This window comes from Brienomyrus brachyistius, unplaced genomic scaffold (genome assembly GCF_023856365.1).
Source record: "Brienomyrus brachyistius isolate T26 unplaced genomic scaffold, BBRACH_0.4 scaffold27, whole genome shotgun sequence".
Taxonomy (NCBI): Eukaryota; Metazoa; Chordata; class Actinopteri; order Osteoglossiformes; family Mormyridae; genus Brienomyrus; species Brienomyrus brachyistius.
This window is the reverse complement of record NW_026042306.1, coordinates 2,901,568-2,926,441: the sequence shown is the minus strand read 5'-3', so window position 1 is coordinate 2,926,441 and position 24,874 is coordinate 2,901,568. Positions and strand designations below refer to the sequence as shown.

General features: G+C 43.9%; 1 protein-coding gene and 1 long non-coding RNA gene across 3 annotated transcripts in view; one reads left to right on the top strand and one right to left on the bottom strand.

The window, feature by feature from the left end:
• The window catches only part of LOC125720907 (serine/threonine-protein kinase D3-like), a 51,436-nt gene that overhangs the window by 6,310 nt on the left and 20,252 nt on the right, over positions 1-24,874 (bottom strand). For both annotated transcript variants that reach the window (XM_048996818.1, XM_048996817.1), the window contains exons 3-17: positions 19,932-20,070; positions 14,613-14,744; positions 10,031-10,188; positions 9,397-9,586; positions 8,320-8,397; positions 7,885-8,068; positions 7,430-7,553; positions 7,214-7,291; positions 4,794-5,070; positions 4,043-4,095; positions 3,867-3,939; positions 3,660-3,766; positions 3,079-3,240; positions 2,620-2,718; positions 1,955-2,222 (exon numbers count right to left, since the gene is read on the bottom strand). In XM_048996818.1, the coding sequence (XP_048852775.1) occupies positions 1,955-2,222; positions 2,620-2,718; positions 3,079-3,240; positions 3,660-3,766; positions 3,867-3,939; positions 4,043-4,095; positions 4,794-5,070; positions 7,214-7,291; positions 7,430-7,553; positions 7,885-8,068; positions 8,320-8,397; positions 9,397-9,586; positions 10,031-10,188; positions 14,613-14,744; positions 19,932-20,070 (2,122 nt within the window). The remainder of the gene's footprint in view (positions 1-1,954; positions 2,223-2,619; positions 2,719-3,078; positions 3,241-3,659; positions 3,767-3,866; positions 3,940-4,042; positions 4,096-4,793; positions 5,071-7,213; positions 7,292-7,429; positions 7,554-7,884; positions 8,069-8,319; positions 8,398-9,396; positions 9,587-10,030; positions 10,189-14,612; positions 14,745-19,931; positions 20,071-24,874) is intronic.
• LOC125720912 (uncharacterized) lies at positions 8,380-17,531 on the top strand. The gene is made up of 4 exons (XR_007385595.1): positions 8,380-8,904; positions 9,534-9,615; positions 14,605-14,753; positions 16,521-17,531. It is a non-coding gene; the product is annotated as an uncharacterized LOC125720912 (long non-coding RNA).

Below are 24,874 nucleotides of genomic sequence, written 5' to 3'. Positions count from 1 at the left end.
GGGTATACCCAGGACAGGATACCAGTCCATCACAGGGAACACAAAGTATCAGGAAGGGTATACCCAGGGCAGGATACCAGTCCATCACAAGGAACACAAGGTATCAGGAAGGGTATACCCAGGGCAGGATACCAGTTCATCACAGGGAACACAAGGTATCAGGAAGGGTATACCCAGGACAGGATACCAGTCCATCACAGGGAACACAAGGTATCACGAAGGGTATACCCAGGGCAGGATACCAGTCCATCACAAGGAGCACAAGGTATCAGGAAGGGTATACCCAGGGCAGGATACCAGTTCATCACAGGGAACACAAGGTATTAGGAAGGGTATACCCAGGGCAGGATACCAGTTCATCACAGGGAACACAAGGTATCAGGAAGGGTATACCCAGGACAGGATACCAGTCCATCACAGGGAACACAAGTTATCACGAAGGGTATACCCAGGGCAGGATACCATTCCATCACAGGGAACACAAGATATCAGGAAGGGTATACCCAAGGCAGGATACCAGTCCATCACAGGGAACACAAGGTATCAGGAAGGGTATACCCAGGGCAGGATACCATTCCATCACAGGGAACACAAGATATCAGGAAGGGTATACCCAGGGCAGGATACCAGTCCATCACAAGGAGTACAAGGTATCAGGAAGGGTATACCCAGGGCAGGATACCATTCCATCACAGGGAACACAAGGTATCACGAAGGGTATACCCAGGGCAGGATACCATTCCATCACAGGGAACACAAGGTATCACAAAGGGTATACCCAGGACAGGATACCAGTCCATCACAGGGAACACAAGGTATCACGAAGGGTATACCCAGGACAGGATACCAGTCCATCACAGGGAACACAAGGTATCACGAAGGGTATACCCAGGGCAGGATACCATTCCATCACAGGGAACACAAGGTATCACAAAGGGTATACCCAGGACAGGATACCAGTCCATCACAGGGAACACAAGGTATCACGAAGGGTATACCCAGGACAGGATACCAGTCCATCACAAGGGGCACACAAAAGGAAATTACACACCAAATTATCCCAAACCACAAGTCTTTGGACTGTGGATGGAATCCATCCATCAATCCATGCTGCACCACCATGCCGCATCGTGGATGGAATCCAAAGCACCAAAAGGAAACCTATGAGAACTTGCAAGCTCTACACACAGATCTGGGCTGGGACTTGAACTGGCATCTCCCGAGGCCACAGTGCTGTTGTTGCTTTAGTCACCAGTAAAAAAAAAAAAATGCAAAACCAATAGCAATAAACAAAAGCAGTATCAATGCTGAATGGATAGTCAGGTGGGGGAAGATATTTAAGATGGACCCACTGAAAACATACAGTGCTGTGGAATGTCTTGGACTGTCAAAAGAAAATGTTTAAAGCAGTTCATCTGAGTACAAAGTGTATATTTGCTTAGAAAATAAAACAATTTATCATTAGAACATATCCAATTAAATACTAATATAAATGTATTAAGAATTTCAAGTATATCATTACTGATATCTAGTTGGATGCCTAGATGAACACCACTTTGGTTGCCAAATCTCTCTTCTGAGTCACCCCAGCTATTCCGTGTATTTATTATATTTCACCACCAGCTCACTTATTAAATTAATTGAATAATTTATGTAAATAAAAGTGAAGAGGTATGGATTGGCCAAACGTCATTCTAGTGGTTGAATTAAATACAATGGTTACTGTAAATTGAAAAAAAGCCGTTTCCTCCAGGATAATAAAAGAATTCTGAATCTGAATCTAAAAGAACACTGAGGTGACTTTTGGAGAGGTTTTGAAATGGATAAGTGTACACACTGAAAGACACAAAGATAATTTAAACATAATTTTCTTTGGCTTTTGCACAGTGTAGCAGTGAAACGGTACAGCACAAGTAAGCAATAACAGGACTCCTTTAAAACAACTTAGTCTAACCTTCTATAGAGATCTCCTTCCATGGTGTTGAAGGGTACATGAAGGCAGCATTCTGGATCTGCTCATTGATGTCCTCATCCTCATTGAAGGGGAAGGTGCCGCTCAGGCTGACGTAGATGATGACGCCCACTGACCACATGTCCAGCGAGCGGTTATACCCTTTGCTACGCAGGACCTCAGGAGCCAAATAGGCAGGCGTGCCGACCACGGAGCGGCGGAACGACTTCTCCCCGATGATGCGTGCAAAGCCAAAGTCGCACAGCTTTACCTGCATGGAGACGAGGCCCCCCCAGTAAGGTCAGCATAATTAGCAATTAGCTTTAGTGATTAGCACTGCTACAAAACTTGGTGCTCTGGAATTATGAAGCAATCATACAGCTGTAAGTTGTAAACTTCTAGCTTTCTTGTACAGTTAATACCATCATAAATATTATTTCAAGAGAAAAATCAATAGTAATTGCTTGGGTTTCACCAATAAGTGTTAAAAAAATACTCAATATATTCACCTCTATGGATATATGGATAAACATAATACCGTATATGTTTCTCAAAATAGCACTTTGGGGTGCATAATATATAATTTAGACAGAAAAACCATTAGATATAATTATCTGTTCATATGTTGTCCTGTAGAAACTTTTCAAACAGGATGTTGAGGCATGTACCTGTGGGAAGGGTTCAGCTGAAGCCAGAAGAACATTTTCAGGTTTCAGGTCACAGTGGACAATGTTCTTAAAGTGTAAGTGCCTCAGAGCTACAAGGATCTGTGGGACAACCAATCATAATATCTGAGGAACCACAGCAGGTCCTGGTCAGCAAATCACTGGAAGTCAGACCTTATTAGAAGCTCTGCCACCATTGGTTCTACTTCAATCTGACAGTGGCGTAAAGCACACACATGAGTAAGCACTGAAACACACATACAGGAATTAACATGTGTGCAGCTAACATGCCAATACATATACAGATAAATACCACAACTTTAAATGGAAAAGTATATATACATAGTAAGCTGAACCAAAACTTGTGATTTGTTTGGTTGGTTGGTTGGTTGCTGTTATTATCCAAAGTGACACATAAGTGAATGCTTACAATTGTGAGCTGCCAGCTTACTAAAAACTGACCTGGGTGACCAGGAATTTGGTGAGGCGTTCCGGGAGCTTGCTCTTTTCACTCGAGAGAATCATCTCAAGCATGTCACCGTGGAGTTTCTCCATGACAACAAAAACCCGTTCAGGTGTCTCAAACATGCATTCCAGGTTCACAATCCCAGGGTGATGGAGGTTCTATTAGCAGGAAATTGAAGAGACCCTCAGTGTTTGAACATACCTACTAGTTAAAACACAATGGACACAATAATGATGTGCAAGGAAAGGGCCACCTAACACTAAACTCATGCATGTATAAGAACTGCATATGTAATACTTGTTGTAGGATAATACTGGATTACCATTTATTTAGTTAGAAGATGCATTTATACAAAGCAGGCTACAACTGAAAAAGCAGCATCAGTCAGTCCCATTCGTTAGGAGTCTTGCCGAACAGTGACTTTGAACTGGTGACCTTCTGAGCCCTATATTCCAAATGCTTTTGTGCAGCATTAATACAGCAGAACTAAATATTGTTCCATTATAGATTCCCCCACAGGTTGAAAGCAGGAATCCCCAAGAACACAACTGAAACAAAGAGGATCTCCATCCTCTACCTGTAAAATGGCCACCTCATTCCGCAGCTGGCTCTCCTGCTTGGTGGGGAACCTCATTTTATCAATCACTTTGATGGCAACATCTCGTCCAGTTTTCCTGTGTTTGCCTTAAAATAATAGACATAGCAAAGTGTAATTTTTAGAACCAAGTGAACACAAGGGACACCGCTTATAATCAACAAATAGAACATGGAAATTGTAAAATACCTCCATATACAATTCCAAACTGACCGGACCCCAGCACTTCATCAGCAAAGATCTGATAGACAGAGCTGATATCCTACACAAAAGGGAAAAGTTTACATTTAAAAAGAGAAACTGCTCTGTAGCAGCGACAACCAAACTGATAATATTAGCAGGGTCATTCAGACCAGGATCCTCACCACATTCTCCTTCACTTCAGACCTGGATACAGATATGCTGATGGAGAGCTTTCCTGGTAAAGGCAGGAGAAATGTTTCAGCTATTATGTTACAGGTTTTCAGCAGGGTAGGCTAATAAGCTAAAGCAGAACTTAATCTGGACATTAATGGATAATAAAATGACTACAGTATGCTTTGATATTCCTAACATCATAAAGGCGATTCCAAAAATTTAGTACAATTGAATGACAGAAATGAATACACAGATTTGTTCAAACACACCCCTCAAGCTGCAGACTGTAATAGTTTACAGCCCAATCCACTTTTCCACCTCATTCAAAAAGGGTGAACAAGACAGATGATAATGAAGGATGTTGTTTTAACCACAGCAATAAGTACCATGCAGTTTTCTGTAATGCTGCAATATACTGCAGTGAAGGCAAGACCTAAATGAGCCTTTCAAAATCTTGGAGAATCGGAGGGTCAGATTGGCCAAGATGAGGAGTATGGCCACTTGAACCACATTCTGTGCTTAAGTCATGTCATACAAACACCAGCAGTGAGCACAAGGCCATCACATAGGCTCCAAGTACATACTCTCTACAGAAAATTAAAGGACGTCTATACACCTGCAAAGACAGGTCCCTAGGGAAAGGAGTAGCTCGTCTATAATCTTTTTCTTAACTGAAGAACAATTAGTTTCATAAAAGTCTCCAAAAGATGAAAGTCACATAGAGCTACAGCCAAACTGAGATGTTTAGAAGTAACTCACTGCAGTCTTTGTCCAGTCCAGAGGCTGCACTGTCACTGGATTGCGGCGTCACAGGCATAAGGGCCTGCCGGATAGCCCTCTCCCAGCCCTGAGCCACCTCCAGACCCACCCCCGCGGCAGCTAAGGCAGGGTTGAGGGGGCGACTGCGGCTGTTCTCCCCCACGTAGTACACTACGCCATCGGTGATGATCTCAAAGCAATGCGGGTTCCCACTCTGGGCGAGGCTGCTGAAGTCCTGAGCAGCATCCACCCGTAGGATCTCCGATAGGGGGATCTCCTGCAGTGGGGATGGGGACACTGAGCTACAGAGAGCGCAAAGCCTGCAGGGGCTCAGAAGGATGGCAGACAGAGGCTGGACGTCACACATGCAGAGTCAAAGAGTGAGTCAGGTCAGACTCGCAGTCAGGTCAGACAATGAGGCAGACGTACACTTCCTGAAGGGAACACTCAAGCCCACATAGCATACTTGCCTCTTTCCATACACCACAAAGCAGGCTGCTAGGGACTCCTTTACAAGGTGCTTTGGGAATGGTGTGTATACTGTGCTCCAAGGCCTCTTCATAATCAGCCTAGCAGTCACACTAAATAAGAAGGGCTCAGGGCTAACATGAAGTGCTGGAACTACAGCATTATTAGAGTGCAACATGTGACGGGGCAGCTCTCCGATACAGGCACTTCCTGATTAAGGAGGCTGGGCAGGAGTGGGCGCTTGTACACACACACACACACACACACACACACACACACAGACACACACACACATTAGGCACAGCATGATTCTGAACAGCATTAGACCAAGTGAAGCTAGAGAAGGGAGGACGGTTTGCCCCCTGTAGAGGTGAGGTATACCCAGGGCATGAAGAATTTTACCAGGGTAAGGAGAAAGGTTTCGCCCAATGGTAGCAGAAGCCACAAATCCAACTGAATAAGTGAAACACTAACTGTACAAAAGGCCCCCCGATTGTTAGTATTTAGTAATTGAATTTCTTATTTAGCTGGTTTTGTTAAGCCATTTATAATGTTACATGGGAGCAGCCATTAGTTTATCGTTTCCATGGTAGTATGTGGGCACGTGTGGCGCGAATTAGTTGCGGTCTCCATTTTATTTCCGTTCAGTAAAAGTTAGTAGCAGGGCTAACTGCGAGTGCCAGTGCATTATGTTTGTGTGCGTAAGTGACTAAAAGGTAAGAGAAATATTGAGTTTAGGCATCTTTGTATTTGCGCCTTATTATAGAAGTGGTTATCTGTAATTGTAAGCACTCGTTCTGTTATAATGGGTAAAGTAATTAGTAAATGCGCTTCTTTCGCGTTGCGAAATACAATCGTATGTAAAACGTGAGTTCATGCATATAATCTCTGTTAACGTTTAAATGGGGAGGGATTATAATTGTATAACGTTGGGCATATTATACAGTGCAATACTGTGTTAGTATAATTAAGTTTAGCGTGCAGGTTCGATTGTAACAGAGAGATTGCTATGTCCAGGTATGGTTGTAAGCAGACATTTTTATGGGCAGTTGCTGCGTGTACACTTACCATATACTTTGTTTCTTTTAGACCACACACTCCTCCTTTCACACACACACACCACACACCCAAGCACCTACATCAACACCTGTGTATGTGAGACCTGGAGAAAGGATGTTGCACTGGAATTAAAATAATGAACAAACATTCATCAGGATCCATGGGCCTTAAGTGGTGTTCTGGCCGGCACTCCGGGATATACATGACTAGAAATCAGACCCAGCAACTTGGGATAGTGATTGTAACAGCAGTCTCCACTTCACTAACTATGATTAATATTTACCAAAAGCACTTCAGACTTTATATCAGTTTAACAACACTGGAACTACATGTGAATTTAAGTGCCAATAATAACAATTTATAATATAACATTTTTTTAATTCAGCACTGAAGAATGAAACATTAAAAGAAATCTGCCCAGAAAAAATAAGTAATCCAAATATTAACATGTGAAGTTTTATAAGTTTCAAAAAACACCCCTAAAATGCCCCCAGCAGCCTCAGCTACAGCCAGAAATATAGCAGGGGAAGGAGTTTCTCTGTGGTTTCAGTCAGGCGTGTTTAGGAAGGACTGGCCGGTTGATGGGGGGGGGGGTTCCTGTCCTGATTAAATCCACAGATATGCCATTGTACAGCTCCACTTCCTGATAGTGTCTGCTTGTGATGATCATGTGACTACACTAAGTGACAAAATAGAAATAACAGAATTCTATAACTGCTTCTCACTTCTGTGTGAGTGTGTACTAGACTGCCAGTTCCTTGTGAAGAGCAAGGCCTCAGTGTACAGTGATCCCCCGTCTATCACGGAAATTCCATTTCAGACCCATCAGCGATAGGTGAAAATCTGTGACATAGAAAAACCATATAAATTAACATAAATTAACATGCTCCCACCTTGTAAAATTTGGAACTGGTGTCATTCTGAAACAGGGTCAGACACTTGCTGTCCAGTCTCCAGTAATGCCTCTTTCTCTGTGGATGAGATAGTATGACATCTAAGATGAGCTGGAGCAGAAATGCCCCAGTCACATAAGAATGGGACCATTGTATTTAAAAAAGAGGCTCCTCTTCTGTATTAAATACGGTAAATGCTTGAAGCATGGTGCTCACCAGGTTATCTCGGCTAGTGTAGTGCACCATCCAGCCCTCGCACACTACGGTGGAGCTCCGCCTCTTGGTATGCTTGATGGACTGCACCACCCGCATTAGGGGGATGTTCGTGCTGGTGGAGGGGCTGGCGAGAAAGCACACACATGAGTAAGCACTGAAACACACATACAGGAATTAACATGTGTGCAGCTAACATGCCAATACATATACAGATAAATACCACAACTTTAAATGGAAAAGTATATATACATAGTAAGCTGAACCAAAACTTGTGATTTGTTTGGTTGGTTGGTTGGTTGCTGTTATTATCCAAAGTGACACATAAGTGAGAGAGATGGTATCCAGCTGTTATGGGCCCACCTCAGTTTCCAATGCCAAATTGTAAAAATGTGTGTTGCCCGTGTGAGCCCCCCAGTGTTACCCACATGAGGTGCCTCTGCCAGGGCCCAGTCTACCTGATGGCCTTGATCGTCTCCTCATCTCTGTCTCCCTCCAGGAAAGACGGATCAATGAAAAATATCTTATCATCAGGGGTTGGGGGCTCCTCACTGTCGTCAAGGCCTCGGGGCCCGTTGCTGGTGGAGTCACTACTGTCCACCTCCATGGCCATCTCAGACTCTGGGCCTGGGCTGGCTGGCTCTGGGGCCACACAGGATAACATGAGCAATGGAAGACTTGGAGATGGCCGCTATCTAAAACTTTAGACTACTGTAATTAGGCGACATTAATGAGCAGCACCCTTAACAGGTATCACAAGGATCAAGAATATCACATCCACACATCGGACTTTCATTATTCCTACTCTGGTGCGCAAACCCCATTTTAAGCCTTAACCTTACTTAGGGTGTCGAGGGCAAAGGCCTCAAATCAGTATTGAAGCTCAGACTCACCTCCATTGAAGACCACTTCACCCAGACAGTTTCTCGGTACCTTTGGTGCACATCGTTTGTGGCAATTAAATTTACAATCTGAAAGTCATAATAATAATAAAAAAGAAAATCAGCTCATCATTCTTATGACAATAACATGGCTATCCCAGTTACACATGTACTATGGTTTTACCATATTCCTGCATATTCAAGCAGTAAAGTTATACCTTTTGTACTCAATTACAGAAAATGGTAATACTGTAGAACCTTGGAACTCGAACACCTCTTAACTCGACCAACTTCAACATTAAATGGGCTTGTTGAATTTTTTTCGACTTGTACCTTTACGAAATTCTTGGAACTATACAGTTCCTGGTAAAACTTGTATGGGTGGAGACGTGTTCAACTTTACCAATTCAGACCTCAAATGGGTCGGTCGAGAAACATCTAACTGCGACTAGACAGAAAACTCGGAACACGAAATAAAACAGACCTGCTAAAACTTGTACGGATCAAGACACATCTCTCCTTCCAAACAATAACCCCTCCATTCTTCCTCCTTTCCACCTACCACTTCCAGTATGCCATCAGCTCACCTCAATGAAGGTAAAATTCTCAGAAATTATCAGTGATTTCAAGTTTATTGATTTTGTATGTGTGCTTTTTCATATTTATAAGTGTAGATAAGTTTAAACAGGCAATGATTTAGGGGTTTGGAACGGATACAATTCTTTTACACTGTTTCTTATGTGGAAATTTGATTTGGACTTTGACCAAATTCCAACTCAACCAGCCTTCTTGAACAATTTAAGTTTGTGTTCCAAAGTACCACCATACCTCAAAAACCTGTATTGTACACAGATCAATTTGTAGTAGATCAATTAGATTACCAGGTCACAAAACGGCTTCAAGCTGACTTTTGATTTTTTCACTGGATACAATTAGTATGACTGATCTGAACTCCTTATCCTGAAAAGATGATTCATTAATGGCTACAGGATGTCCACTGACAGTCTGTAAGCTTTCTGGTTAGCCCAACATGAAAGACATGCAACAAGGCCAGTAGGTATTGACATGGGGCGCCCCCTAAAGGCCCACCTTTGCACTGCATGCCCTGGCGGAAGAGGCCCTTGAGTAGCCGCTTGCAGTACTGACAGATGGTTGGCCGTGTGTATGAGTGCATCACAAAGGTGTGGGGCACCTTGACCCGACCCAGCACCATCTTTTCCATCCAGATGGGCCGGCCGCTCCACGATGGGATGCGCTTCCCCGCCTCCTGCTGGGACCGCTGTTACGGGAGACGGAAGGCGTGACAACGTAAGAAAGGGGAATCAGGGCTCTACGGTTCAGGTGTTTCCTTTTTAGAGCTACTTTACCAGCATGGTTGCCCTTGAAATTTAATCATGTAACATTATACAATAGCAGCTATTTTTAAAAAGTTTCAAGGTTATTATTATTGTTGCTGTTTTAATAATCTTCAGGCCCACCAGACATAATTTTCCGTGCCAGGACTAAACTGCTTCAACCAAGCCCCCAAAGCACACAACCCCTCCCACCTGAACCCTGGGGGGCCCGGGACAACTTCCCTAGTTGGAGGGCTTGGTAAGCTTACAACTTATCCATTTGAGAACCTATGCCCTAAGGTTCCCAGAAGAACATCAAACCTAACCCAAACTGAGCTGAGGGAGCAACTTAGAGTTTATGGAGCGGGAATTTGGACAGCCCCCCTCACCTCCTCGGGAGCTGAGCCGGTGTAGTCCACTGGGGCTGAGCGGGGCACTGAGAGAAGGGGCCCGGGCAGAGACGCATTGGACAAGCGCCTCTTCCGGACCCCGCTACAGTTGTTGGGGATCTTAAAGGCACAGCGTTTGTGGTAGTTCAGCCCACATCCTGCGGAGAGATGCATATGCTTTAAAGAAAGGATGTGATGAGGCAAGACCCTGCAGATGGGACTTTCTGCGATGTTCAAGCAAAGGTGCATAATACAATATGGTTTTTCTTCCATTTCAATTTATACCAAGGCCCACTAGGGGTCTCTGCAGGTAAACTACAAATTATAAACAGGAAAGGAAAACATAGAACAAAACCAGGCGGCTGACCCGAACTGTGGCCATAAGGTGGTTGGTGCCTGTCAAAGTCAAAGTGAAAGTAAACTTTATTGTCATCTCTGCTATATACTGTACAGGTACATAGAGAGACGAGATGACGTGGCTCCAGTTTTTTTTTTTCAGTGCATACGAGAGAAAGACATGTAACAAATAGGTACGTGGTAAACAAAGTAAATAAATATAAGGTATACAAAAAATATATACTATACTTGGAGATAGAGGTAGAGGAGGTTATAATAGTTATGTATGGAAAATGTGCAAGTAAGTGACAGAAGTGCAAAAAAAACCGTGCTGTTTCCAAACCAGGTGGAGACGCAGCTGGTCAGGACACTCTCTATGGTGCCCCTGTAGAACACGGTGAGGGTGGGAGGTTGGCTCGCTTAAGCCGTCTCAGGAAGTGGAGACGTTGCTGGGCCTTTTTGGTGATGGAGGTGGTGTTGGTCGTCCAGGTGAGGTCGTCTGAGATGTGAACTCCCAGGAACTTGGTGTTTTTTACCATCTCAACCGTGGAACCGTGGATGCTGAGTGGTGTGTGGCTGGGGCGAGTTCTCCTGAAGTCGACAACCATTTCCTTGTCGCGGCGGCAATCCCTGACCCCGCTGGTGAACACCGGTGGTGAGGGATGGCGTCAAACTGACGAAGGAGTCCTATCAGGCCTTTTTGGCCTGTGGGACTCCAGAGGCAGCTGACGGCTACCGGCGGGCCAATCGGGATGCGGCTTCAGCAGTTGATGAGGCAAAAACTCAGGTGTGGGAGGAGTTTGGTGAGGCCATGGAAAACAACTTCTGTACGGCGATTCTGGGAGGAGATTCTGGTCCACCATCCGGCGGCTGAGGGTGGGAAAGCAGTGCAACATCAACACTGTTTATGGTGGGGACGGGGTGCTGCTGACCTCAACTCGGGACATTTTGGGTCGGTGGGGGGACTACTTCGAAGACCTCCTCATTCCCACCGACACACCTTCCAACGTGGAAGCAGCATATGGAGGTCGCTGAGGTGGTTAAAAAGCTCCTCAGTGGTCGGGCCTCTGGGGTCGATGAGATCCACCAGGAGTCCTTAAGGCTCTGGATGCTGTAGGGCTGTCCTGGTTGATACGCATCTACAGCATCGCGTGGACATCGGAGGCAGTGCCTCTGGACTGGCAGACTGGGGTGGTGGTCCCCCTCTTTAGTAAGGGGGACTGGAGGGCGTGTTCCAACTATAGGGGGATCACACTCCTCAGCCTCCCTGGTAAGGTCTATTCGGGGGTTCTGGAGAAGAGGGTCCGCTGGATTGTCGAACCTCGGATTCAGGAGGAGCAGTGTGGTTTTCGCCCTGGCCGTGGAACAGTGGACCAGCTCTATACTCTCAGCAGGGTTCTGGAGGGTTCATGGGAGTTTTCCCAACCAGTCTACATGTGTTTTGTGGACTTGGAGAAGGCATTCGACTGTGTCCCTTGGGAAGTCCTGTGGGGGGTGCTCTGGGAGTATGGGGTGCTGGGCTTCCTTTTAAGGGCGGTTTGGTCCCTGTATGACCAGTGCCAGAACCTGGTCCGCATGGGCGGCAATAATTCCGACTTGTTTCCGGTGAGGGTTGGACTCCGTCAGGGCTGCCCCTCGTCACCGATTCTGTTCATAGTTTTTATGGACAGAATTTCTAGGCGCAGCCAGGGTGTTGAGGGTGTCCGGTTTGGTGACCTCAGGATTAGGTCACTATGATGTGGTTCTGTTGGCTTCATGAGACCGTGACCTTGAGCTCTCACTGGGACAGTTTGGGATGAGAATCAGCACCTTCAAATCCGAGACCTTGGTTCTCAGCTGGAAAAGGGTAGAATGCTCTCTCCAGGTCGGGGATGGGGTCCTCCCCCAAGTGGAGGAGTTTACGTATCTCCAGGTTTTGTTCACAAGTTAGGGAAAGATGGAATGGGAGATCGACAGGCGGATCGGTGTGGCGTCAGTAATGATGCAGGCGCTGTATCGGTCTGTCATGGTGAAGAAAGAGCTGAGCCAAAAGGCAAAGCTCTCGATTTACCAGTTGATCTACGTTCCTACCCTCACCTATGGTCATGAGCTATGGGTAGTGACCGAAAGAACGAGATCGTGAGTGCAAGCAGTCGAAATGAGTTTCCTCCGCAGAGTGGCTGGGCTCTCCCTTAGAGATAGGGTGAGGAGCTCGGTCATTCGGGAGGGACTCCATTCGGGAGCCGCTGCTCCTCCGCATTGAGAGGAGCCAGATGAGGTGGCTCGGGCATCTGATTAGGATGCCTCCTGGACGCCTCCCTGGTGAGGTGTTCTGGGCATTTCCCACTGGGAGGAGGCCCCGAGGAACACCCAGAACATGCTGGAGGGACTATGTCTCTCGGCTGGCCTGGGAACGCCTTGGGATTCCCCCGGAGGAGCTGGATGAAGTGGCCGGGGAGAGGGAAGTCTGGGTGTCCCTGCTAAGACTGCTACCCCACGACCCGACCTCGGATCAAGCGAGAGATAATGGATGGATGGATGGATGGAGATAAACAAAGAACAAAACCACCCGTGTCTTAAATATATTCATCATTTACATTTGTTTATTTAGCAGCAACTTATACTGATGTACAAGTCAGAGAACAGCGAGTCCCTAGAGTAATTAGGGTTAAGGGTCTTGCTCAGGGGCCCAAGGGTGACATCACTCTGCCGACCACAGGATTTGAACAGGCAAATCTGAACCCACAGAGCCACACACCACCCCATAAGCATAATACTCTGTCTTAAATTAACAGTACCAAGTACTGTGTATTTCTATATACATATATACACTATATCGCCAAAAGTATTGGGATACCTGCCTTTACACCAGTGCTTCTCAAACTCGGTCCTTGGGACCCACTGCACTGCTTGTTTTCCAACTATCCCTGCCCTACACACTGTTTATTACCTGGATCAAGTGTGTTCAGTCAATCAGAAGCTGAAAGACAGCTGGGACTTGTGTGTGGGGCAGGGATAGCTGGAAAACAAGCAGGGCAGTGGGTCCAGAGGACCGAGTTTGAGAACCACTGCTTTACACACACATGAAGTTTAACGGCATCCCATTCTTAATACAAAGGTTTTAATATGGAGTTGGCCCACCTAATACAGCTATAGCTTTAACTCTTCTGGGAAGGCTGTCCACAAGGTTTAGGAGTGTGTTTATGGGAATTTTTGATGATTCATCCAGGTGAGCTTTCGTGAGGTCAGGCACTGATGAAGAAGGCCTGGCTCGCAGTCTCTAATTCATCCCAAAGGTGTTCTATCGGATTGAGGTGAGGGCTCTGTGCTGGCCGGTCAAGTTCCTCCACACCAGACTCACTCATCCATGTCCTTATAGACCTTGCTTTGTGCACTGGTGTGCAGTCATGTTGGAACAGGAAGGGGTCAAACTGTTCCCACAAAGTTGGAACAGTTGGAAATTGTCCAAAATGGCTTTGAATGTTGCAGCATTAAGAGTTCTTTTCACTGGAACTAAGAGGCCAAACCCAATCCCTGAAAAACAAGCCCACACCATAATCTCCCCTCCACCAAAATTTACACTTGGCACAATGCAGTCAGGCAAGTACCGTTCTCCTGGCAAACGCCAAACCCAGACATGTCCATTGGATTGCCAGACTGAGAAGCATGATTTGTTACTCCAGAGAACATGTCTCCACTGCTCTAGAGTTTAGCAGCAGTGTGCTTTGCACCACTGCATCCGACGCTTTGCATTGCACTTGGTGATGTAAGGCTTGGATACAGCTGCTCAGCCATGGAAACCCATTCCATGAAGTTCTCTATGCACTGTTCTTGAGCTAATCTGAAGGCCACATGAAGTTTGGAGGTCTGTACCTATTGACTAGCAGATGGCTGGCGACTTCTGCACACTGTGCGCCTCAGCATGCATTGTCCCCCTTCCATGATTTTACATGGCTTACCATTTTGTTATAATACCACTAACAGTTGACCATGGAATATTTAGTAGCAAGGAAATTTCACAAATGGAATTGCACAGGTAGCATCCTATCACGGTACCGCGTTTGAATTCACTGAGCTCCTGAGAGCGACCCATTCTTTTGCAAATGTTTGTAGAAGCAGTCTGCATGCCTAGGTGCTTGATTTTATACACCTGTGGCTATGGAAGTGATCGGAACACTTGGATTCAGTGATTTGGAGGGGTGTCCCAAAACTTTAGGCAATATAGTATATATGGAAAATGTTTCATTATTGTCTCACAGCAACTCACCCTCACACTTGAGGCCCTGCCGGACAAGACCCCACAGCATCTCACCGCAGTCGTCGCAGAAGGCGGGCGCCTTATAGGAGTGGACGTACAGCGCATGGGGGCGGATCTTGAAATCTTCGACAGTAGCTAGAGCTAAAACAGGTGAATAAGCAATGCAGTTTAACAATTTAACTCACTAACTGAATGCCAGAAGCCTCATCAAATAATTAGAATAATTCGATTACAAAAAATCCTTGATGCAAATTCTTTGTTTCGATGCTTCTTTTAATCCACATGACTGCTAAGTGATCATCGTGTTTCACAAGGAGGATTATTACTGTTTCACAGTGTGCTTATGCTGCATCACTTTTAGCAGAGCGGTAAAAAAAAACACTGGCGACACTCCTATAGAGCAGAGAAATTTCTGGCAAACTTCCGGGTCATGGGGACGGTGAATAGTTCCAAACATTGACATTCAGGGCATAGAATCACGTTCATTTCCATTGCTTAACAAGCATTTTAAGCGCTATGTTGATAAAATAACATTTAATGCATTGGCTGTCATTAATATAATAAATATGATAATTTTGTTTTTCATACGTGCTCAGCATTAACTGTTAATTTTTTCTTAATTAATAGTTATGAAGTTATTAAGGTAGCTTAGCAGCTACCGAGGGTAACGTTCCCCCTTCACTAATAATTTGTCAGTTACTATTGAGGGAGGGTAACGTTGCATATTAAGCTGTTTTAGTTATTAACAGCGTTATGATTACAGTTAGCTGCACTGCTACTATGTTAATACACCTGATTAAAATATCAGTTTACAGCTGTCCTCGGGTCACATGGTTGAGTATGAATTTACTACCAAATTTATGGCAAAATAGCTTAAATTATGTAATAGTGTGCCACACCCCCTCATCTACCCCGTGTGGATTCCCTGTGTTTATCAGCTGTTTCGAGTTGGCTTCGTTAGTTCTGTGTATTTAAGTCCACGTCAGAGTATGTTTCCCTAGTTCTGTCGGATAGTGTTGTGGGTTGTTCTGCTGGTTGTTCCTTATGCCCCTTCGTTTGCCCCTTCGTTTGCCCATTAAATCACTTTATTTTATCCCAGTCCTTATCTCCTTTGCCTGCTTCCCTGGTCCGTGCCCCATAATTCATGACAGAGTGCTTCCTGAAAGTCCTATGTACACACAAGTGTTTTCTTAAAATAAAAAAAAAGTTATATGTACATGAATTCAATAAAAGGGTTTAGTTCTTTGAATAGTTACTATTGCTCTTTAATAAGACAAAAGTACTTCTTATCCATTACTCGATAAATTGATAGGATAATTGATAGAATACTCGATTACTAAACTAATCAATCACTGCAACCATATTTATAATATCTAATATGAATGCTATGTAACTATTAGTTATACTGCATTGTTACGGGAAAAATGACAAGAAGGAAAAGTCTGTACATATTCAATACAAACCCAACCACTGCAGTACATCTGGAAAATTCTCTCTCTCTCTCTCACACACACACACACACACACACACATACAGACCTGCATTCATATCTTTGTGGGGATCATCCATTCACTTATTTGGGCAAACCCTAATCCCAACAATCACGACCTTAACCTTAACCGTAAGCAACCAAACAAAATTTAAGGGTTTTGGCATTTTTAGTTTTTTGACTGCATTCACAGATGTATATAAACTGAATTTCCCCTTGGGGATGGGGGGAATGCTCCCACAACAAAATAATAGTTTTTTTGTAACGTATACCTGGACACTACACACACACACATTGTGTTATCACTCACTAACCCCCAAAACACTACATCTGGGTGGAATCACCGTACTGCTTGGGGCAGAGAAAATTCAAGTTTTGCTTTTTGGAACATTCAGAAATATATTTTTTGGTATATTTTTGATCCACAGTTAATCTGCAGATGTGGAACCTGTGGATACGGAGGGCCGAGTGCATGTCTGGAGGAGTGAAGAAAGAGGCCATCACTCTACAGTGACACCCACAGATGTGCATTATTCACACGCTCAGCTGGCAGCCTGGTCCCGAGCCCATGGTGTCCATTACCTGCACACACCGCGTTCCGCTGACAGACACAGACGCAGCAGTATGCTGTCTAAGCTTTAAGGTCTGAACACTACACCTCAAGGTGTCAGTATCTCCATCTATCTGGGCAGACGAGTGCCTAACCCGTTTAAAATGAGGACTGGCGGAAACCAGAGCCGTGCCACAGCTGGGAGCAGGTCATGCTGGGTAACTGAAGCAAACCGCTTACCCCCTGCGCACCAGAAGTGACAAGCGGCCGGCATATCACTGCAATCACTGAACACCGCCTTCCAGAAACCACGGGAAATATAATGTTTCTTAAACTCCCCTAAGCACAACGTGGAGGCCTTTGTGAGGCTCATAATAGAGAACAGATATGGCTCTCAGTCAGTGATGGATATTTAGACAGGGGATGCTGAGAGGAATATGTGGCGCCAAACTGCAAAGTCAGGGTGCAATGAGGTCATCTATCCATCCATCCATCCAACAGAAAATTACAGTGGGGGATGGCTGGAGCCTACCCTAGGCAGCACAGGGTACTCTGAGCACAAAGACACAGATACACACACACACACACACACACACACACACACATTGTTCATACATTTCTATGGGCATAACCCTAATCCATCCATTTTCTATAACTGCCTGCCTGTCACAGAGGGTCCAGAGCCAATACCGGAGGCTACAGGTGCAAGAGAGGGAATAACCCTGGTTTGGATGCCAAGCCATCGCAGGACGCAAACCCTAATCCTAACTATGATAACCCCAACCCTCACCAAACCGTAACCTTTACCATAAGTAACCAAACAAAATACAAGACTTTTTTAGTTTTTTTATTGCTTGCATAGATTTTTATAAAATAAGTTTCCCTTTCTGGGGACCAAAAAAATGTTTCCACAAGATTAAAACAACAGGTTTTTATCATATTGTTGGGACCAAAGTCCCCACAATGTAATATATACACAGTCACACACATACAGAGTGGAGGGAGAATTCAATCCCCCGACCACATAGTGTTACCCACTATGACTGCCAATTACAAAAATCTACATGAACACGGACCAAATTCAGAGCAAGCAGCATCGCTTAGCAACTAGTGGTGGGCGATCCACCGGTGTTATAGTCCTTACGTGTGTGATTGTGCGCCATGATATGTATTTTACACTATACCGTTAGCACTGCGTTAAGTCAACAGCCTAATTATACAACAGCCTGTTTATAAAAATTTTATTTTCTTCAAAGCTTTAGTTGTAATTTGAATACTTGTCCTTATATAGTAAATGTAACCGGTTTATCTGCGTTTCGTGAATTTTGCATGAAACATATTCTCACGCTATGTTCTGATACATATTCGCTAAATCTGCATATACACTCACTGGCCACTTTATTAGGTACACCTTGCTAGTATTGGGTTGGACCCCCTTTTGCCTTCAGAACTGCCTTAATCCTTCGTGACATAGATTCAACAAAGTACTGGAAACATTTCTCAGAGATCCATATTGACATGATAGCATCACGCAGTTGCTGCAGATATGTCGGCTGCACATCCATGATGCGAATCTCCCGTTCCACCACATAGCAAAGGTGCTCTATTGGATTGAGATCTGGTGACTGTGGAGACCATTTGAGAACAGTGAACTCATTGTCATGTTCAAGAAACCAGTCTGAGATGATTCAAGCTTTATGACATGGTGCATTATCCTGTTGGAAGTAGCCATCAGAAGATGAATACACTGTGGTTATAAAGGGATGGACATGGTCAGCAACAATACTCAGGTAGGCTGTGGCGTTGCAACGATGATCAATTAGTACTAAGGGGCCCAAAGTGTGCCAAGAAAATGTCCCCCACACCATTACACCACCACCAGCAGCAGCCTGAACTGTTGATACAAGGCAGGATGGATCCATGCTTTCATGTTGTTGACGCCAAATTCTGACCCTACCATCTGAATGTCGCAGCAGAAATAGAGACTCATTAGACCAGGCAACATTTTTCCAAACTTCTGTTGTCCAATTTCGGTGAGCCTGTGCGAATTGTAGCCTCAGTTTCCTGTTCTTTGCTGACAGGAGTGGCACCTGGTGTGGTCTTCTGCTGCTGTAGCCCATCTGCCTCAAGGTCCGACATGTTGTGCTTTCGGAGGTGCTCTTCTGCATACCTTGGTGGTAACGAGTGGTTATTTGAGTTATTGTTGCCTTTCTATCAGCTCGAACCACTCTGGCCATTCTCCTCTGACCTCTGGCATCAACAAGGCATTTTCGCCAACAGAACTGCCGCTCACTGGATGTTTTCCCTTTTTCAGAGCATTCTCTGTAAACCCTAGAGATGGTTGTGCGTGACAATCCCAGAATATCAGCAGTTTCTGCAATACTCAGACCAGCCCGTCTGACACCAACAACCATGCCACGTTCAAAGTCACTTAAATCACTTTTCTTCCCCATTCTGAAGCTCGGTTTGAACTGCAGCGGTTCATCTTGACCATGTCAACATGCCTAAATGCATTGAGTACCATCATGTGATTGGCTGATCAGTAATTTGCGTCAACGAGCAGTTGGACAGGTGTGCCTAATAAAGTGGCCGGTGAGTGTATGTTCGCCACTGCCTTCATGCAAGGTGCGTGGGAAAAGTAGCAAGGTGCGTATGCAGTACTTTTGTTTGCGCTAATGTGTCGTTAGTGTTAATAACACCAGCAAATCAAACATCCTCAAACAAAAAGTCATAATGTTCCTAACAGAGCAGCTTCTCAGTCCTGAAATCATAAAGCTGAAAAGTTTTCAAACACAGTATGTATTTTATAAAATGTTGGATAAATGGACTAAGTTTATTGTTGATTTCATGTTTGTCAAAGTTTACGTTCTTTAACAACTGTATAATGTAATTTTTTATACAAATCACCTCAGGTGAAAAAATTTAAAACCCTTTCAGGGTTGGCACCTCATGCATCTATCATGACACTCACACTTTCAGACTCTCACAGAATTCCATTATAAACCTAAAATAGCTACATCAAAAGTGTTGGGCAAACCTTACAGACTATTTACAAGGTAATAAACTCTTACATACATATAAATGTGTGTGTAGACTTGCCCTGAATTGAATTGAAAATCTCAATCCAGCCAGCAGACCAAAGTTGGTAACCCAGCATTTTATAATACCGTCACCGTCCAAAAAGTGAAAAATATCGTAACAATAATTTTAGGTCTTATCACCCACCCCTATTTGCAACTGCCATTAGTTTGCCCAAACAAAACAAATGCAGGGGGTGTCTTCAACTCACCAGAAAGGACGACCTCAATGAGATCCCCCTCGTGGATGTCCTCGGCTGACGTCAGACGCTGCAGAATGTTCTCACTGTTCAAGTCATGGCGGAAGAGCAGGATCTTGTCATACATCCCGAAGAATCCGCACTCGGGGAACTGAGGGAAGTGGAGACGCATTTTACAGGTAGCATGGTAATACATGCGGGAGTGACACCTCAAGCTCAGCCCACGGCAATTATAACAGCATAGTATGAAAACAACAGCCCAGGACAAGAAGCCTTCAGAAACCACACACAGGTGACAAGTTACTGCACTATTTTCCATCACCATGGTTTCATGAAAGCAAATTATCAAATGACATCCCTCATCCATCTCTTCAGAAGATAAAACATTTGCTGACATTCTCTAATAACCCACCTATCCATCGATCCATCCATTCATCTTGAAACCACTTATCCTTGTTAGCAGAAGAGGATAGTGCAGGGACAGGAAGAAAAAATCTAGACAAAGATTTTGAACTAACCAGTTGAGTTCTCTGTAACTGTGACTGTTTATTCAACTGGTTGGTTGAATCAAAATCTTGATCTGGACTATCCACCTCTTGCTTGTTGGGGGAGGGTGGGGTGGCTGGGAAGCCTATTTCCAGGCAGCATAGGGCACAAGGCTGAGGTACGCCCTGCTCTTTGTAGCTATATAATGGCAAATAAATTTGACACTTCATAATAACACACAGTGTGTATAGTACACACACAAAAGAAAACACGACTGTAATCAGTGTTCAATCCAGCAGCGCTGGGGTAACAGCCAGGACAACACCCACATGAGGAGGGAAAATCATAAACATCCTGCCATACGGAAGATGTACCACAGGGCTGCTTCAGCTTTTCAGGAAGTGATCTGCAAACCAAACCAGGAGACTTCCCTATAGGTGAGGTCCAGGCATACTCTCCAGTCACTTTACAGAGTCTCACACACACACACACACAAAAACACACGATTGTATTCATATCTGTGAGGACTATCCATTCATTTCTATGGGAAAAACCCTAATTCCAACAATGAAGACCTTAACCCTTACCCAGTCTTAACCTTAACTATAAGTAACCAAACAAAATACAAGACTTTTGGTTTTTTGATTGCAGTCATAGATTTTTATAAAATTTAGTTTCCCATTGTGGGGACCGAAAACGTGGTCCCCACATCGTCAAAATGTCAGATTTTTAATATATTATGAGGACATATGCTTTCCATAATGTAATATATACATGGTCCATCAGTAGCTCATTGAGTTATTTAACTAGGTAAGTGTTACGTCCCGATTGTTCTGATCCTTGTATGTGCCACGCCCCCTCTCTCCCTCGGGTGGAATCCCCGGCTTCCCAGCGGTTCCTCGTCATGTTTATTACTGTTACGTATTTAAGACCATGTCCGTGTATTTTGGTAGTCTAGTCATTGACGTAGTTTCATGCTCATTAGTGTATTTCATCCTGAATAAACCCCGTGTTCACCATACTTCCTGTACCTGCTTCCCGGCTATGTACCCAGCGTAAACTGCTGACAAAACCTGTGGATTGTACTACAAAGCGGGGTTACTGGTTTATCGGGGTGACTTGTCGGATTTAAGGTGCAACAGTTTAAATGGACTGTTCACTTACATTTTGCCCAGACTACCTATCCAACAAGTTACCCAGATAAGCCAGTAATCCTGCTTCATCATACAGGCCAATGGGGCTCAGAAGCACACAGGGTGAGACAAGACCACTGGTAGGTTAAACTCTCAGTGATGGATTACCTTCATGGCCTGTTGTTTGCCTGATCTATGACACATTTCTACAGGTTGTTTCTCAGCTGAAAGTACCTCTCTCTATAGCAGAAGACTTCAGTACTTTAAGTGCCAGAAAGCTTGTTAATTTAGTCTGGGATTTGCTGTCAAAAGACGGTTGACTTTGACATGTTTACAAGTGATTTAAAAACAATCTCGGCCCAACTTGCATCGCAAAAAGTGTACTTAACCAAAAACATACTGAATTCCACATTGCAGACACTGGGAAAGTGTGCTAGTATTCTGCCACACAAAGGCAAAACACAAACTGCATATTTTATCAAAACTGAGTTATAACCGAAATATCTTCAGTTCAGTTATGTTTAGTTTAGTTATTGTGTTTTGCCTTTTTAGGGCAAGCCTGCAGCATGTGATCCCTTTTTAATTACATCCTGCATGTCTATGTAAACTCACATCAAGATGGACCTTCGCTGTAGTTCAATTACATAGATCAATTATGTTTCATTGGGGAAAAAAATCCATCACAACACAAAGTCAAATAAAAATTATGAATAATTAAGAATGTTAAGAAACTGCTGACCAGAAGACCTACTTTTTCAGTGGTTATTGTAATAATTCAATACAAATGCAGGAAAGTCAGTGCTTTAATTGGACCAAGTATTTAACACTGCAGGCCTGCCATTCAGGAGTCAGATTACATTTTCAGAATTGCTGTTTTGGCAGAAGTTGCCATAACCTTCCAACAGCATCGTTTTCTGGCATTCTGCAGTGGAGGAACACTGGCAGCATGCAATACACTTCTTTGACTCTTTGTATAGAAACTTAAGCTGACGGAGAAAATGAGGGAAGAAAAAAGTTGCCTTTGGGTGTTTGTTTACTATGAACAGGCATGTAAGGCTATACTTCTGTTCAGGCCAATCACTTGACTGGCAGAGGCCGCATTAGTGGGAACTGACTGGTAAGCCTAGAGTTTAGCATCGGATCAAAGGCTAATAGCAGTATATGGGTTATATATGTGTAGGTAGTGGTTTGTGGCTGCTGTGTCTGTGATCAGAAGGTCATTGGTTCAGATCTTGGGCTCAGTAGCTTGACTTGACTGTTGGATCAATGAGCAAGGCCCTTAACCCCCAGTTGATCCAGGGGCTGTCTGACCTTGTTTTCTCAAAAATGTTCATCACTTTACATAAAAGTGACTGCTAAATAGATAAAATGTAAATGCATGTCCTTACTCAGTGAAAAATTCACATCATTGCAAGATATTCTTATAAAACAGATTACTAAAGAATAGTTCCCAAGCAGGTGACTGAATTAAGATGAACAATGCTTACATTTATATAAGTTTATCTAGCTTTCCAAAGTGACATAAAAGCAAATGTTGCCAGCATTGCTAAGGAACCCAACAGATTGACATGTGAAGGCATTACTCTCTAAATGTTTTAATTTGTTCACCACTTACATAACATCTTTTCAGCAGCTGGCCTCCCTCAGTCTCTGAAATCTATTGCCCACTGGGCCCAGCCTGCCTGAGTCAGTGGGGACCTTCCACGACAGCAAAACACAACTAGGGACTAGCCTGGAAGTCCTTGCCGCTTTGATGTGCAGAGGATGGTGTGCAGAACAAATGATCCCGTGGAGAACATGGAAAAGGGCTGTGGAGAAGATAACATTCCAGTGGAAGGGACAGGCCCCTGCGGCCAGCGGGTGTCCTTCAGCCCGCTGTTAGCAATAGGTGAGTACATGGGGCAGCTCTGCTCCTGCCAGAGACTTTCCTTGCAGAGCAGAAACTTCTATGTTCTTCTTTTAGACCATGGTAGAGACTATTTTGTGCATGAGAAAACTGTTGAAGAAAGTGTAAAGGATGAGAAAGATTACAAAAGGAGTAAGTGCAACCTTGTTTAAACTTCTACAAAAAAAAGTTAGCTTGTGGGGGTGGGGGGCTTGTTTTTGGTAACAGTTGTTGACTGGGTGCTCATATTCTGAAACAAAGTGAAATTCCTTGTAGCATTCCAATGCACATGAACATGTACAAAATGAATTAAAGCATGGCATCTACAAAAATAAGACAAAGGAGAAGGACACCATCATTATTGTCATCTTTGTGCATGAAATCACCTTATTGCCATGAAGGAGAACTAGAAAGACTCATGAGTCCACAGAATGTGAATCCTCCAAAAGAGTAGGGATAACAAACCCAGAAGACCACCTGACCAATTATCCAGTCTGCAACTAAACTGCGCGCCTGGCACTCAACTTCCAATGGCCAGAGATTAAACCTTCAGTTACGGAGCATCTCTGTCAAGACGACAGTTTGGGGTCCTGCAGGGTTTCAAAAAAACAAGTTTCCCTCTGTTTAAACCTGTTGGGCCAGATCAAACCATTTCATATCTGCAGAAAGGCTTATTTCAATCAAAAAGCCAATATCTGCAGCCCACAGAGGAAGTTCAATAATTACCTTCCAGGCTGAAATATTAATCATGGTCCATTTCACATAGACCGTAATGCTACACACAAATGAAACACACATATAACATAACCTTCTGCCAACTCGCCAACTCAGCCCAAAGCCTTTATTGTTATTTGAATCTCTATTTTTATTAATGAAATCAACATTGTTTTGGGCCTTCGATTCAATATGTCTTTATGAAGCACACTATTTTAGTCACAGAGTGCTCAACATAACACAAAAGAAACATAATTACAGCTGCACCGAGAATTACAAAGGAGCTCTTCACTCAGCGATGGCTGCATTCATTGATTTTCCAAATGAAACTCAGTCCTGTTATTGGGACTAAAACCCGCCACACTTCATATACAAGTTCCTATTTTTTTTCAATGCTTCGTTTTCAGCCTAAATGGCTCAGGACATGAGAGGGCCAATAAAAGCCCATAAAAGTAGAGTTTAATTACAATCCCATCTCTGCAAGCACCACATAAAGGCCACGCTTTGATCCGAGATACGGAATTCCCAAGAACAGACGTGGAACACTACTTGACACAGAGTGAATAGAGAGACTCGGAACAGGGAGGAGGGGAACAAAAATACACAGGCAGATAAACAGATAATACATTTCTAAATCATTCAAATGCTCCAAAAAAGAAAAACAGAAAATCTGCATGTAACACATATAAAATATCTGAAATGCAATGTCCTTTTGGATTTTGTTTTGTCCAACTTAT